Below are 16,535 nucleotides of genomic sequence, written 5' to 3' on the forward strand. Positions count from 1 at the left end.
AAGAGAGAGAGAGAGGATTTAATTAAGAGAATGATTAGATTGGGGGGACAAAAATATCATAACTCGTAAAGGTAAATTTTACAGTGGAAAAGTAAATTTAATTAGGATTTCTCAGATAATTTGCATCTCAAAGACTGGTTCGGAAGTAGGAAAAGTGCAAAAAGGTTGAACAACAACAAAAATAATAACTTCTATATGCACTATGTAGCAGACATATTAATGCATAATGACTTACAGTGTGAGCAATAGTGTTAGCGTATGTATCGGCGATCCAGGACATCTCGCGCTCACCAGTGCTCATGTCAGGGGCAGGGACATCGATACCAGGTCCTGAAAGGGGACAGAAAGAAAAATGAGAGGTTTAATTATAAACTTCCATCTACGTGAATGTTCTAATCGTCACAGTTAAAATGTTGTATTCCTCAGTTCATCCATCCACTTTCTGAACCGACACAGAGTCACAGAAGCAATCCTGCAACCTTATCTACTAACCCCCCTTCAACAAGCCATATACAGTACATCATTCATATAAAATGCCTCTTTTCTATAATATACAACTACACAAGTAATGCACTGAATAAATAATATAAAAATCATGGCACTACAATAAGAAATTAAGTTTTAATATCTGGTCTATATTTATTATTTTGTAATTTGATGCAAAAATGGCAACCGGATGTTGCAAATTTGTGGTCCGTTTCAGTGAAATTTCTTCTAAATGTCTTCCTCCGCTCAGATGTCATAGTTAAAGCCTACGTTTATATATTGCCATGATAAAATGACCAAAACATGCAATATTGCAAGGACTATATTAGGCTGCAGTATTAAGCCACTGATGCAAAGGTGGGACAGGAGAGAATGAAAGGTGGGACAGGAGAGAAGGAGATATCAGATATCATCAAACCAGCTCAGTATTATTGCTCAAAATATGAATCTCTCTGATATCTCTGCAAAGAATGGAAACATAATTTAGTCATGATACTGAAATGCTACTGTTATATTGCTCAGCCTTAAGGGTCTGGTGGAAGGGCTCATTACTGATGCATTCGTTACACTCGGGTCATCGCTTGTCTGAACGTTGTATAAGAGTTTCATGATTGAAACCTGAGACAGTTTGACATTCCTTCCATTCACTCCAATAGACACCGTTTCAAATCTCTGCTTCAGTCTAATCTTCACTCCGCTCCTGCCACCGGTCATGGCGAGGGTCACGGACAAGGCAGCACGATAAACACTTTTCCAAAAACAGCTTTGGAGGAGGAGGGAAGCGGGAGGTCATTTCGGCACAAACTCAGGGAGAAAAGCTATTCAATGCCACGTGAACCAGAAAAAGTTAAAGATAAAAGGTTTAAAGAGGTGCTAAACGCTTCACTTCCCCTAGGCTTGGAGTCAGTGTTATTGTAAATGTAGAAGGGTAAGGGTATGTTTTTGCTAATACATCCATGACCATTTATCTCTGTGTAATCAGAGTTCAGAAAGCAGGCTTTATCATGGTTGAAGCTTGCTCTACTACCTTTGTGTAAATGGAAACATGCTTTTTTTGCTAAGCAATAAATGCACTGCGATGGATACACCACTCACTACCTGGAAGCTGAACAATTTCTAAAACCTTCTGAAGCAAATCATTATCATCAGTGTTCATGCTACTCACCAATGAATCCCTTTTTGGCAAGCTCAATGGTAAATCTTCTTGTGATTTTCTCCAACTCGTTGTCCTACAAAGCATCAACAACCAAATTAGCAAAAAGAAATAAATCATACAGACATTTGAAATCATAATGTAATAAAAACTTGGTTTGCACTTTGAATGTTGTGTCGACTAGCAAAACTAATAAAGCAAGCTAGTAGGTTCCTGCAGCTTTGCTACTTCAGACCTAAAGCTAAAGAAGCAAAAACCACTCTCTGGCTGATCACCACTTTCACTACGAAGGGCAGGAAGACTGTCGAGCTAGCAGTGTGCAAAATTTCTGAGCAGAACTCCTTTAAAATCTCTTCTGCCAACATGCACCGTGTTCAATGACTAGCAAAATGACCTCTGTAATATACATAACCTTGCAGTAGTGACCTTGTCATGCAATGTGACTCTTTTTCAAAATGTTCAGATTTCAAGCATTACAAAGTAAATAAAAGTTACAAAAATAAAAGATGTGCTTATATTTTATACCAGAGACGAGTCGAACAGGGATCTAACGTGCGATACTGAAAGAATCTCAAAGATGACAAAGAGGCCTAAATGCACCTTCTCTGTCTCGCTATTGATCCCCATAGGAGCCTGCTCTGTCTATACAAGTCAGAGATGTGCGTCTGAGTTTAGACTCAACCTACAGACATTTCCATTATACAGACACCATATCGCCATCAATCAATTGATAAATCTATTAAAGGAAACAGAGAGAGAACATGTTTCAGGAATTTAACGCTTACTGAACATAAGCAGTTAGACGAACCCTCCTTATGAGTAATGTTGAGTGGTTAAGATGTTGGACTACTGATTTTTTAATTATTTAAAATCGCATGAGCCCCAAGCGGACACTGCTGGTCCCATGAGCAAGTCCCTTAAAACTCAGTTGCTGTCCTTAAATTTCCCCAATGGCAGATTAATAAATAAAATAAATAAAATAAATAAATAAATAAAAATGCATTGGGTACGGTTCATATTCACATATATTATATATATCTAATAATAATCTTGAATTTTTATTCCGTTAATTCTTTTTCTTTTATTATTCATTATTTCTTTTATTATTCCTTATGTTTACCTTCTGCTCCATGTTTATGTTCTGTAAAGCTGCTTTGAGACAATGTCTATTGTAAAATGCGCTATACAAATAAACTTGAATTGAATTGAATTATTGGGAGTGTTTTTTTACTTACAGAGAAATTTCTGGGGTTGATTTTGACTCCAGCTTTAGCACCTCCAAACGGCACATCTGAAGAAGAATCACAAGCATTTGTAGCTTTTTTAAGTCAAGTCAAGTCAAGTCAAGTCACCTTTATTGTCACATCACCACGGCACATGTGCCTTGGTGAGTGAAATTCTTGGGAGCAAGCTCCAGAAATTGCAGAACCATTTACATACAATAGTAGAAACATAAACAGAACAATTTACAGACAGGTTAGAAAAAAAGAATGTGCAAAATGCTCAGTACCATTGAACTGTGCAAATGTGGAAAATGTGGAAAGGATGCAATGTGCTCATACATAGTCAGTACACACAGTGTACTACTAGACATATATATAACCATACATATATGTATGTATAAGTATAAATATAAATAATATATATAAGTATTATATACATGTAATATATATGTAACATGTTAAGGTGCAACAGACTGTACAGATACAGAAATGTCCTGTGGTACCGATAGCTTATTGTCAGACAGATTGTTATTTTAAAACTAAAATGGACATTTAAAATATTTAAAGTTTGCATATGAGCTGCAACAGAATCTGCAGGAGAGCACAAAGCAGAAACGTGTAGAATTAACATGGATTCCGTTGTGTGTCATGAGCACACAAAAATCTCAGCAAGTTGTTGGGCAGCATTTCAGCTATGAGACGTCTTGCATGTAAAACATTCTTTAATAAAAGAGTCTTTATCTTCTCTCATTGTATTTAACGGTGAGGTCACGGCTTTGTCGCAAACTTCATTTTGTTTTGATTCGTCTGTGTTTTTCATGTTCTCCTCCTAGCCATAAGAACTCCTCTCCACAGACCATCTCCCAATAGTACAGTAAATTCAGAGAATAACTTTGGTGCCGTAATGCTACTGGTTATATCCTTTACTTGTTTGCACCTGTATTGCACATACCTATACTTGCTATTACTATGCATTTATTATATTATTATATATACACATATACGTAGAGAGAGATTTGTATCCTTTTCCTTATACTTTATATTCTTTTGTGTCTTGCACACCATGTAAGTATAAGAGGCACCAGAAATAAAGCCACTAATTAATCATTAATCTGCCTTGTAATAATATCCCATTATAAAAGGGCTTATGATTCGGCTGAGGTGTAAAGTGCAGAAATGAAGTGTAATGAACAAGGTGGTAGGAGCTATCTGAACTGCAGAAAGAATGCGTTATTTTCTGCTTGTTGAACCGGAATAAAAGATCCAAACTTCCAAACTTCTGATCTGTCTACCATCAACTGTGCAGCCACTTACCCACAACAGCACATTTATAGGTCATCAGTGAGGCCAAGGCTTTGACTTCGTCCACAGACACATCCATGCTGTAGCGGATACCTGCAGAACAACAACCACAGAAAAGCAGAAATGTCAGTATTATTAAAGTGAAACTGAAAAAAGAACTGGACTAATATCTCACTATATTTAAAACATATGTTCGCTAGGCCATTTATTCTTCTGAAAAAAACTACTAGAAGAAGCAGAATATAAACAGCCAACTGATCTCCATGCAGAACACCGAAGAGCTAAGAAAATGTTTATGCTGGAAACTGAGAGCGTTAAGTAGTGATTCATCAATGATTTGATCATACACTCAGGGTACAGAATGAATTCGAGAAGCAGATTTTACTATATCACTGACACACATCAGGTAGATGGATACTACAGCAGGTCTGTGTAATAGAGGCAAAAACAGCATACACATCTATTGATACAGACCCAACAATCATGCAGTGTGTTTAAACCTTAAGCTGGACTTAATTAAAGCTGCAGTTTCTAATAATTAAGTGTTAGCTGTAATGAATCAATACATTTTAAAGAATGCCACAAAAGCCCATAGTATATCAGACTCATTTTTGTCATTTAAGGCTTTCAGAAATTTATTTCTGCCTTGGATATAAGTCAAATCTAACTGTTCAGATAGCTGATCATTTATTTAGATTTAGATTTATTTAGATCATTTATTTTCCCCCAAGTCAAGCAAATAAACTTTGACTGCTAAAGCCTGCTGTGTGTGTGTGTGTGTGTGTGTGTGTGTGTGTGTGTGTGTGATGTCTAAAGCGGATAATCTCCTAAGAAAGTCCATCATACATTGCAAAAAAACGTCTGATCCGGTCTAAAGCAGAACCTGACAGCTATATAAAATCCATTTGCACAGGACGGCACTGTGCAGCACAAGACAGCGAGTTCTATTTCAAATGGAAATTAACCTGTGAGACATCGTGTTATACGGTCAGAAAAATGCAGTAATGAAAGGACAGATAAGCTACACCAAGTCCAATGAGAGAGAGAAGGAATGACTCAGCACTGAGCTCTTCTGCTTTCCATCCACTAGTTAACCTCACTGGCTAGAAATTTGCTGATTAATTGATTACAAATGCTTGAGCAACCTGTGGTACATTCGATTCTCATTGTTGCAGAAGACTTTACTGCACAGCAAGCTTCCTTACTGCAGATCCACATTGAGTGACTGTCTGCCAAATACCTACATTATTAAAAAATCATATACAGGAAGATCATTTTAAACACCAGACAAACAGTATTACAGGTTCGTCTGGCTCTTCTTGTCTAGTTAATAGTCTGACTATTAGGAAAACTAACACTGTACTGTGCTTAACATGGAAGTAACTACCCTCATGGGCCATATGCCCATACACTCTGAGGCACTCTGGTTAAAAATGCACTCATGTCACGCAGCTGATAAATAGGAGGGTCTGGGCCAGTATGAATCACCCTCCCCCAATCCAACCCTCACAAAAACGCCCTCTGGATAGTCTACGTCATGTCCTCAACTCAGATTTTACCCACAACCTCTTGCGGTGTTCTTCCTCCCACACCTCATATCCTTGAGCACAGGGTTGATCCACTGATCTTGAACATCAGAGCAGCATGCATTCAACACCAGTGTATGGCATGGACTCTGAGCAACTCTCTTATGCAGTTATTAATAGAGTCCAAACGACATGAGAACTCTGTGCTCTGTCTAACATGCATTGTAGAAGTGTCCCATTCATATTTTACTCTACATGATCTCACTAATCAAACAAACACACACACACAGACACACACACACACACACACACACACACACACACACACACACACACACACACACACACACTCACACTCACACTCACACACACACACACACACCAAGTGTTCCTCAAGTGTACTCTGACAAAGGGATACGACTGAGAGGATGTTGGACACAGAGTTGTCATGAGGACAACACCATGTCCTTGCCTTCATGTCCCCCTTGTACCATGACAGTCAGATTTATAAACATGACACAGACCTACTTACATTATGAAAAATGTTTGGATGCTTTCGCACATATTTATAATACAACAAAAACCAAATATTTTTTGTACAAATGTTTGTACAAATGGTAACAACAACATGACAACTGATTGAAAACAGTTTCTGGATAGAGCAAGCTAGTTCCTGGAACTAGCAGTAAGAGAGCCAGTGACCGCGTCCTGATTGCCCGATTACAGAAAGTCAAGTGCACTATATGACGCGTCTATACGGTTACGTCGTTCCCTAAGTAGTGTTCGAATGTAGTGACTGAAAAGTGATTTGGAACTCCTGTGTCTTGCGTTGCAAACTGACGTTACAGTACAACGCTAGCTGGGTTTCTTGACCATATGTATTGGAAAACAAACAAACAAATAAACAAACAAATAAACAAACAAACAAACATGTTCTGTACCTCCTTTGCAGGGAGTTCTGTGCTGGCTGTGCTGTGCCCGGTATCCCTCGATCACCTCCCACTCCCCGTTATCCCTCTTGATGGGGAACGACACGCTGAGGACGTGGTTACACGGCTTTATGATCTTCAGGATCCCCCGAACTCGGTGTCTCTTCTGCTCGGGTGTCTCTCGCGTCTTCAGGTCCTCCACCAGCTTGTTCTCTACGATGGCGGCGCCGCGGTCAAAAAAGCCTTCCACCATTCTGAAGAAGTTTGGGTCGTCCTCTTTATCCGCGGCATTGCTGTAGTGCCGTAGCCGCATTACAGACGCTGAAGCCGGCATCGCTGCCTCCACACAGCCCGCTGACAGCGCGCTGCTCGCTCCGCGGCTCACAAGCTCTCCAAAATACCGGTACATGTCGAGCACGGAAAGCGTCTACTGTTTAAGGTGGAATAGAAACGATTAGAATAAACAAAGGGATAACAATGAGGCCTGCAAAGGAACCTCTAGTGAACCTCTCTTCAGCTACGAAATGACAGCGCTCCTGCCATCCAACTCGCTTTAAAAGGCGCCTCCGAGTGCACACAGAGCTAGTGCACTTAGCACAAAGGGCACTAGGGGGCGCGTCTAGGGGAGGAGCACCTGTCTCAATACAATATTTAGCTGTTTTTAGGTAAACATCAAAGCCCACAGCCAGGAAGTGTGTGTGGAAGCACACAGTTGTAGAAAATGTCTTTGCACTCTGTAACTTGAACACCTACTTATTCATGAAACACTTTAACTAGCACTTCCTTCCCTGTTTGTAGTATATAAATAATTATAATAAAAAAACTTTGAACAGTGTTTTTGACTCATGGTATCTTACGTATGTGAAATAGTCCTAGTGAACCAGAGTTAATGTATGTAATGACGGAGACTTAAGCACTTTTGTATGTCGTTCTGGAAAAGGACGTCTGCCAAATGATGTAAATGTTAATGTAAACTTTAAGATTTCTCTTCACTGGAAATAAGGATCCCAATCTTGTTCCAGTATAACAGTGTTTCTGTGCACAAAGATATGCATGAGTTATGGAGTGGAAGAACTAGAGCATCCTGCACAGAGCCCTGACCTCAAGCCAACCGAACACCAGTGAGATGAACTGGAACATTGACTGCACACCAGGCCTCGTCACCCAACATCAGTCTCGTAGCTAAACGAACACAAATACACACAGCCACACGCCAGCATCTAGTGGAAAGCCTTCTCCTCAGGGTGGAGGATATTAAAAATACAAAAGTGGACTAAATCTGGAATGCGATGTGCAATAAGTAGATGTGTACACTTAAATTCTATATTAGACAGCAACTTGTCTTTTGAAAATCATTTCGCCCATACTACAAAAACAGCCTTCTTCCACCTTAGAAATATTGAGGTTGAAGCTGAGAAACATCCTATCTTTATCTGATGCTGAGAAGCTAGTTCATACATTCATGACCTCTAGACTGGACTATTGTATTGCATTACTAGGTGGTTGTCCTGCATCTTTAATAAATAGGCTACAGTTAGTCCAAAATGCATCTGCCAGAGTTCTCACTAGGACAAGAAAGTATGATCATACTGTATAACCCCAATTTTATCATCTCTACACTGGCTACCTGTTAACTTTAGAATTGACTACAAACTGCTGCTACTTACATACAAGGCTCTTAATGGTTTAGCTCCCGTGTATCTAACTAGTCTTCTAACACGTTATAATCCTTCATGCTCCCTGAGATCAAAGAACTCAGGACTTCTGGTAGTTCCTAGAATGCCTAAGTCTACTATAGGTGGTAGAGTGTTTTCTTATTTATCTCCCAAACTTTGGAATAGTCTTCCAGTGGTGTAGTCTACGGTGGCCGAGAAGTGCAAAACACATTAACAAATCCGAAATCAAATTAAGTGAAAGTGACATACGGCTAAGTATGGTGAAACATACTCAGAATTCGTTCTCTGCATTTGACCCATCCAAAGTGCACACACACAGCAGTGAACACACACACACACCATGAACACATACCCAGAGCAGTGGGCAGCCATTAATGCTGCAGCATCCAGGGAGCAGTTGGGGAGTTCGGTGCCTTGCTCAAGGGCACCTCAGTTGTGGCCCTCCCGAGACTCGAACCCACAACCTTAGGATTACGAGTCAGACTCTCTAACCATTAGGCCATGACCAAATCCAAAAACAAATGAACAAATCCGAAAACAAATGAACAAATCTGAAAACAAATGAACAAATCCAAAAACACTCCTGAGCTAAACGCTCTTATTACACAAATAACACCTCATTTCTATCATAGTAATGTAGAGAGGCAGCTACAACCCAATTTTCTTCAAAATCAGCTTTCCTCTACGGTGGACAAAATACACAAGTCTCTATGTGCGGACAACTGAGGAACAGATTACAAGGGACCATCTGCAAAGTGCAAAACCCGAAAAGCGAATACTAAAAAAAGTCAATAACTTCACTGTAATACACTGTACTGTCACCAAATTCCGCTCACACACCACTGATGTCCACATAGTTATAACACTTATTTTGAGAAACCTATACAACAATATACATTTCACTGTGATGTAAACTTCAATGTGTAAATCAGCTTTTGTCAAACATATGTAATCCTGCTGCTTATAGAAGAGATATTACAGATATTGTTAAACTCTATGGTCTCTGTACTTGCTTTAGCTCAATGCACAATGCACAATACCAAGGAATATGTCCGCTCGGTATTTGTGCTTCTGTCATCCCAAGGCATTTTATGTGGAACCATTTTGTGCAGGTTCCACAATGAATCTATAAGGGGGAAATATGTATATTATATCTATAAAATATTTGCTTTAGGAATCCTGTAATGCATAAACATATTTAAATATTTAATTACTTTAAATTTACCCATACAACCATTGACTTCTAGATTAAGCTTATTTTACCAATATATAATCTTATCATGCCTTGATTTTTAATTATTTAATTAGGACAGAAAGTTGAAGGCTGAAGTATAAGAAGGAGCCTCATCCTGCTGAAGAATTTGCCCTCTCCTGTGGTATGTAATGGGCAGCAAGAATGTCTTGATACCTCAGGCTGTTGATGTTGCCATCCACTCTGCAGATCTCTCGCTCGCCCCCATACTGAATGTAACCCCAAACCATGATTTTTCCTCCACCGAACTTGACTGTTTTCTGTGTGAATCTTGGGTCCATGCGGGTTTCAATAGGTCTTCTGCAGTACATGTGATGATTGGGATGCAGTTCAATAGATGATTCATCACAAAAAATCAACCTTATGCCACTTTTCCACAGTCCATGTTACAATAAATAGAAAAAGTGTTTCGAACATACTGTAACTGAACAAACAATGCATAATTGAATGATAAATAGTTTTTATATAAGTGTATGAGTGCATTATGGTAGAGCATTACATTAGCATTGCAAAGGTTGTGGGTTCGATTCCCAGTGAACACAGATACTGATGTAACTCAAATGCACTGTGAGTTTCTTTGGATAAAAGTGTCTGCTAAAGGCATGAATGTTAATGTCATGTAAATGCAAACATTGACTTATGTGTGTTGTTTTTGCTTTTCTTGTTTTGGCAGCATGGCAGGGAACAGGGGGTTTAAGAGGTGGGCGGGGGTAGTAGTATACCACTTTTTTTTTGAGGACTGCACCACTGGCCTTCCTGATATTTTTTAGGGCTCAGACACACTTTCCCAGTTTAATTGTAGATTAAAAACTTAAAAACTTATCTCTTTAGTCAGGCATACACACAATACATCCCATAATATGTGCACTATTGTTAATTATGTTATTAACCTTGAAATTTGTATTCTATTAATTTTTATATTATTCTTTATATTAACCTTTTGTTCTATGTTTACGTTCTGTAAAGCTGCTCTGAGACAATGTCAATTGTAAAACGCACTATACAAATAAACTTGAAATTGAAAATTGAAATTGAAACTTAAGTAATGTTAGCTAAATTATGCATACAATAATAGATTCATGGCATAATACATACATATAGAAAAATATATCTAAACATTTACAATGTTTTTTTCTGTAGTTCATAACCAGCAGTAGTTTTTTGAATAAAAAAAGAAAAGTGTGTGTGTGTACTGTTTAGCTGTAATATACTAGCCACATTAACGACCACTTATTGGACACAAAAACCCAACCTAAATAGATAAAAGGATGTCATCCGAGGTTCAGAAATTATGTAGAAAGTCCTGTACAGAATGTTTCAGCCTTGTCTTGCTGATATTGGTATGTCATTCTCCTTCATTAGTTTGTGGTTAATGATTTAATCCTGTTTGACAGACAAGACCTTTACCCTTTACCTGTTTGTCATACTCAGACTCAGTCAGCACAATGCTTGCATTGAAAGAGACGTCTAAAGTGACATGTTTTATGACTATATAAACTTAACAATGACAATAACATTGGTGGTGTTGCAGGGGCTTAACGTTAACCTGCCAGATATCTCAAGGGATACTTAAAGGATTTCAGATGGTCCACATCCTCTGCTCTATAGTATAACCCGATGACAGACTGGCTTCTATATCAGGCTGTCACAGACGAACTGTATCTTCAGTGAATGGTGAAAACAGGAATTGTGTTTTGCTGCTGCTGACTACACAGGTTTTTGCACTAACCCTAAATTGGCCCACATGGACTCTGCCCGACAGATAAGATAGGTAAGGGATCAACCTTGGGGAAACACAGTATAACACGCTTTCCTTCACAGCTCAGCTTCACAAATCAACGCCGATGACCTGTAAAGTCTGGTTCTGTCCAGACTGATAGGATCTCAGGTTTCTATGGACTCTCAAAGGGCAAGATAAGATTTAAATCTTACAGTGCCCAAGTGTGAAATTCCCAGTTTTCATCACATTAATCAAACGTTAAATGATTTCACTGGTTAATGCATGTCCATTCAGTGTTCCTTAGTATCATTTAAATGCCCTTAAACATGCACTTTTTAAAGATAAAGTTATACTTAATGTGATTTTTCGGACTAACTCTGATTAACTCTGAACTCACTTGCGTTAACCTTTGTTGTTCTAAGCTACATATAGATATATGCAGAAACAGGTCACAGAATAGCCAGACTGTTCTGAGCTGACAGGAAAGCATAAGACATTTAAATAACATCTCTTTACAAATGTGGTGAGCAGAAAAGCAGAATCACAAAGCATACAACACAACAACCTTGAGGTGAATGTGCTCCTACAGCATACTACAACATACATACAGCATACTCCTGCCAGCCAAGAACAGGAATTGGAGGCAACGATGTGCAATGCTTCAAGTCAAACTTTTGCTTAATTGTATGCTGGTTTCCCCAGTAAAAATCAGTCAAACCTATATATTCTTATCAACATATGTATCGAAATATGTAGAGAATATGCAGCTATAGTATATACAGGAATATTCTTTGGACCATTATCTGATGACAAAGAGCAGACAAGAACCTGATTTTTTTATTTATTTTTTTATCAAGCACAGCCATAAATAATAGTCATAAAGTACAGTCTGTGATAAAGGAAGCCCTCCCAGCATGCCTTGCTTTTTCTCCTCTCCAGTCTGCCCTCCTGTTCAGTAGCCTGTCAGTGGTGATATTTCATCATGGTTAGGTTTCACTAAGGGGAGTGTGTGCACATCATTGGCTCACACACAGACAACACCCACCATGTGGTTGGACAAGGGTGGTGGTGGGGAGACAGTAAATTACTATGCTTTGACCCACTCCATGCACAAGATTTGATTGGACAATACTACTCAGTTCTACACTCGTCTTTCATCAATATATATCCTGGGATGGGTGTTTGTTTGTTGCAGCAGTGTTTAATTACAATGTCCGTCTTGCTGTTTTTTTCAGCATGAGTCCAACTGCTGGTCTCATAAGCCATAGTCAGTACATTAATAAAACAAATACTAATGATACAATCATACTGTATGATTTACTATATATTAAGAAAGATCTAACAAAAAACGTGACACAATGCATGTGCAAAAATAGTTCAAATAAAATCAACAAATCAGAATATGATGTAGGTTATTGATTCATTTATTAAAGAAATAATCGTCATATTTTACTATTAGCTTTAAATGTAACTGGATTGAAAAATACGTATTCATAACTGGATTTTAAGGAAAGAGAGAGAGAGAGAGAGAGAGAGAGAGAGAGAGAGAGAGAGAGAGAGAGAGAGAGAGAGAGAGAGAGAGAGAAATATGACACTTATTTGGCATTTGGCACACATGCTATATGCTTGCACAGCAAACACACCAGAGCTGTTGACCAATCTGCTTAAGCGTCTTACACTGGACACCCTAATGACCCAAAGACTAAAATAAAGTCTTACAATTGTGGCATTAAGAAGAACCAGATGTTTTTAAAACCTGTGTGAAAAGTTTGCCTTGTATTCATCGACTGGAAATCTGATTCAAATTTGAGGTTATGCTACAGTCTACACTTTCTTTAAAATGATTTGTCACAATGCCAAATGCTAATATCAGTAAAAACAAGTGATTTGTTCATGTCTATAAAACTTACAATCTCACACATTTATTTATTTATTTATTTATTTATTTATTTATTTATTTATTTATTTAAGCAAACCTCAGCAAACTCAATATTCTGGATATTGTTATAATTTCCAGTTTTGTGCTGTTAAAATTTGAAACCAAGGTAAATCATGTAAGATCTTTTTTTAGAGTGATAGAGCAACCAACAAACTTTATGGAGGAGGGCAAAAATATACAATTACCATCTTGCAAAAAAGAAATAAGCATCTTTAAATGTGTGACTGTGGTCAGAATGAACCAATGACATTCAAAAGTAATTATCATACTGTAGACCTGTCATCGGTAAAGTAAATCTAATTAAGCCCAAAATAAATATTAGCCAATTTTGTAGAGTTTCCTTGATATCTTCTTGGTTTTAACTGACTACTGATATCATGGTTTGTAAAAAGCTTACAAAACATGTACAGCATCTCACCGTCTAAAGAATTTCTAAAACATGAGTATCATAAAACACTGTGAAAGCCATCATCAACAAAATAGATGAAACAGGGTACTAAAGTGTCATTCTCAAGAATGGTACATCCCTCCAAAACGTCTGAAAGAATGAGAAGAAAATTAATCAGGAAGGCTGGCAAGAGTCCCATGGACCACTAAAGAATCTGCAGGAATATCTGGAAAGTAGTGGTCACTTTCTGAATAGGACTCTATTGTATTCTTCACATGTCTGGGCTAAGGGTTAGAGCGGATAGACGGAAGCCATTTTTTAATAAAGCAAAATATCTAAATCAGAGGCCATGTAGGACAGGCCATGTATTAAAACGTGCAATGGTTTGATGAGACCAAAAATGTTTTGTGCAAAAACAAGGCACATAAAAAACAGCATACTCACAGTGAAGCATGGTGGTGGTGGCATCATGTTATGAGGTTGCTTGTCTTCCACTGGGATTGCGGCTTTAATTACTATTGAAGGAATCAAGTCAAGTCAAGAAGTCGTATCATAATGTAGAGAAGAATTTCCACAAATTAGGCAGAGACACATTTAGGTTTGCAATCATATAAGCAGCAGGAATTAAATAGCAAAAACAAACCAAAAGCAAACAAAAAACACTCAGACACATGTTACTCATGGAATTAGACATGTGGATGTGGTAGCTCAGTGGTTAAGGTGTAGGGCTACTGATCGGAAGGTCATAGGTTTGAACCCCAAGCTGCCAGTGCTGGGCCCCTGAGCAAGACCCTTAATGCTCAGTTGTAAGTCACTCTGGATAAGGGTGTCTGCTAAATGCCGTAAATGTTAGACAATAAATAGGCAGTTGTTGCTTATATTGTTAGGCCACATGAGGGCGCCACATAGCTGTCAGACACTAGACATTAGCTTCAGAATCAGAAAGAAGTACAATTCCATTTAAAATGAGTAATGAATAATGAGTAATCATTTTAATTGAACTCTAAATTATTTTAATCATGAGACTAATTTGATTAATTGAGTAATTAGTGATAGAGACTAAATGAATTAAACTAGACAGAGACAAGGGAAATGGGTTGAAATAAAATGGAAATGTGTGTGTGTGTGTGTGTGTGTGTGTGTGTGTGTGTGTGTGTGTGTGTGTGTGTGTGTGTGTGTGTGTGTGTGTGTGTGTGTGTGTGTGCGCGCGCAATATTATGACATGCATTAGCTGTGAAGAAGCTTCAGCAGCACACCAGTTTGTGATAATAAAGTATGTTCAGAGCAAGGCTAGAGCTCTGCGGAAGAAAAGATCTCTGAATCTGGAGCTTTTGGGTATCTAAATAGATTTCTTACCCTCAAAGGAAGTGGTTAAAGCATGTGAGAATGGTGTGAGAGGTCAGACACCTCTTTTTGATATGCTTTTTGGCTCTGCTGTTATAAAGGTTGTTGAAAGAGTATAACATATAACACATTGGTGGCAGGTTGTAGAGCCAAATAAGATGATGGTGAAATCAAGTACCAGCGAACTTTAGAATTTCTACAGAATGATCTTTGCTGTTGCAGTTGTTGTATAGAGGGTGTAGAGTCAGGGGTAATAACACACAGCCATCACATGATGGCTTATAAAGGGACTTCTTCTTATTCTTACGACCACAAATTATACCTCTGCCTCCAGCATGAACACACACACACACACACACACACACACACACACACACACACACACACACACACACACACACACACACACCCACACACACACACACACACACACACACACACACACACACACACACACACACACACACACACACACACACACACACAATCACAGATTTATTACATAATCCTAAGCACAGAGACAGGCCCACACATCCACAGATACTACACTACATACATAAGAACACATGAAACACATGACAGACAGAAGTGTATGTGTGGGAGGGCTGCAAAGCAAAGAAACGAACAAGTTCCCACGAGAAAGCTCTTGTCGTGTGCCTCGATGCCGGAAGCTGTGGTTAGTGTGGTTTTTACCGTGTTTATAACACAGCATCGACTTGACTGAGAGACATCACAAAGCATGACTGAAGTCAGTTACAACCTTATCAGCTCAAATGAGATGTTCAGATGTGTATTTTATCATGCCAGACCAGAGCACGCTTGAATCTCACTTGTCAATGGCAAATCACAGATGGAGCCATGTTACAATCACGGGTTATAGCTACATGTTCCACACATGGCCACAGATGGCTGCCTTGATACATTCAGGTCAAAAAGTCATCCAGAGGTCACACAGGATGTTGTACCCAGATATAATCACAGCCAGGTTTTTTTTGTGTCTCATCTAACTCCCAGTGTTAGCCAAGTGTAAGCTCTATTTATAACTGTAAATAAAACTGACAAAGGAGACAGAATGCCACTTTTGAAGATCCATCAAAAATCTTGTGTTTTAGGTGAATACATTTCCTCAGGTTTTAACACAGTATTACGTGAAGTCAAATAAATTTGCTTTCTTCTTCCTGATAACTTTGATTTTTCTTCATCACCAGATGTTGACACTAGGTGTTACAATATATGATGCTTCAATTATCGATCAAGCCTTCTAAACTTTTAGATCTTATACTAGTTCATTCACAGTTTTGTCATATCTGGGTAGAAATAAAACTCCAAATAATGAAAAGAAATTGCAAATAAAGTTTGTCAGAGAAATTAAGATTATAGCTAAGATTAATGACATTAAAAAAAATACGTCTGCAAAACAAATATCAGCTCAGACATAAATTCATTGAGAATCTTTTACACAGTTAATGGTAAATTAATTGGTAAATTTTACTGTTAAAAAACCATGAAAGCAGTAAAAGCATTTTATTGTCGATTTGAGTTAATAGATATCATCGTTTGAAGTCAAAAACGTAGTCGTAAATCAGCAACATTACAC

General features: G+C 38.3%; 1 protein-coding gene across 1 annotated transcript in view; it reads right to left on the reverse strand.

The window, feature by feature from the left end:
* The window catches only part of glud1b (glutamate dehydrogenase 1b), a 15,795-nt gene extending 8,606 nt beyond the window's left edge, over nt 1-7,189 (reverse strand). Inside the window, exons 1-5 of the mRNA XM_027163092.2 lie at nt 6,632-7,189; nt 4,177-4,257; nt 2,875-2,930; nt 1,652-1,715; nt 236-330 (exon numbers count right to left, since the gene is read on the reverse strand). Coding sequence (XP_027018893.2) covers nt 236-330; nt 1,652-1,715; nt 2,875-2,930; nt 4,177-4,257; nt 6,632-7,028 — 693 coding nt within the window. The 5' untranslated portion in view covers nt 7,029-7,189. The remainder of the gene's footprint in view (nt 1-235; nt 331-1,651; nt 1,716-2,874; nt 2,931-4,176; nt 4,258-6,631) is intronic.
* Between the last annotated feature and the right edge of the window lie 9,346 nt (nt 7,190-16,535).

The sequence above is a fragment of the Tachysurus fulvidraco genome, chromosome 8, assembly GCF_022655615.1.
Source record: "Tachysurus fulvidraco isolate hzauxx_2018 chromosome 8, HZAU_PFXX_2.0, whole genome shotgun sequence".
NCBI classification, from domain to species: domain Eukaryota; kingdom Metazoa; phylum Chordata; class Actinopteri; order Siluriformes; family Bagridae; genus Tachysurus; species Tachysurus fulvidraco.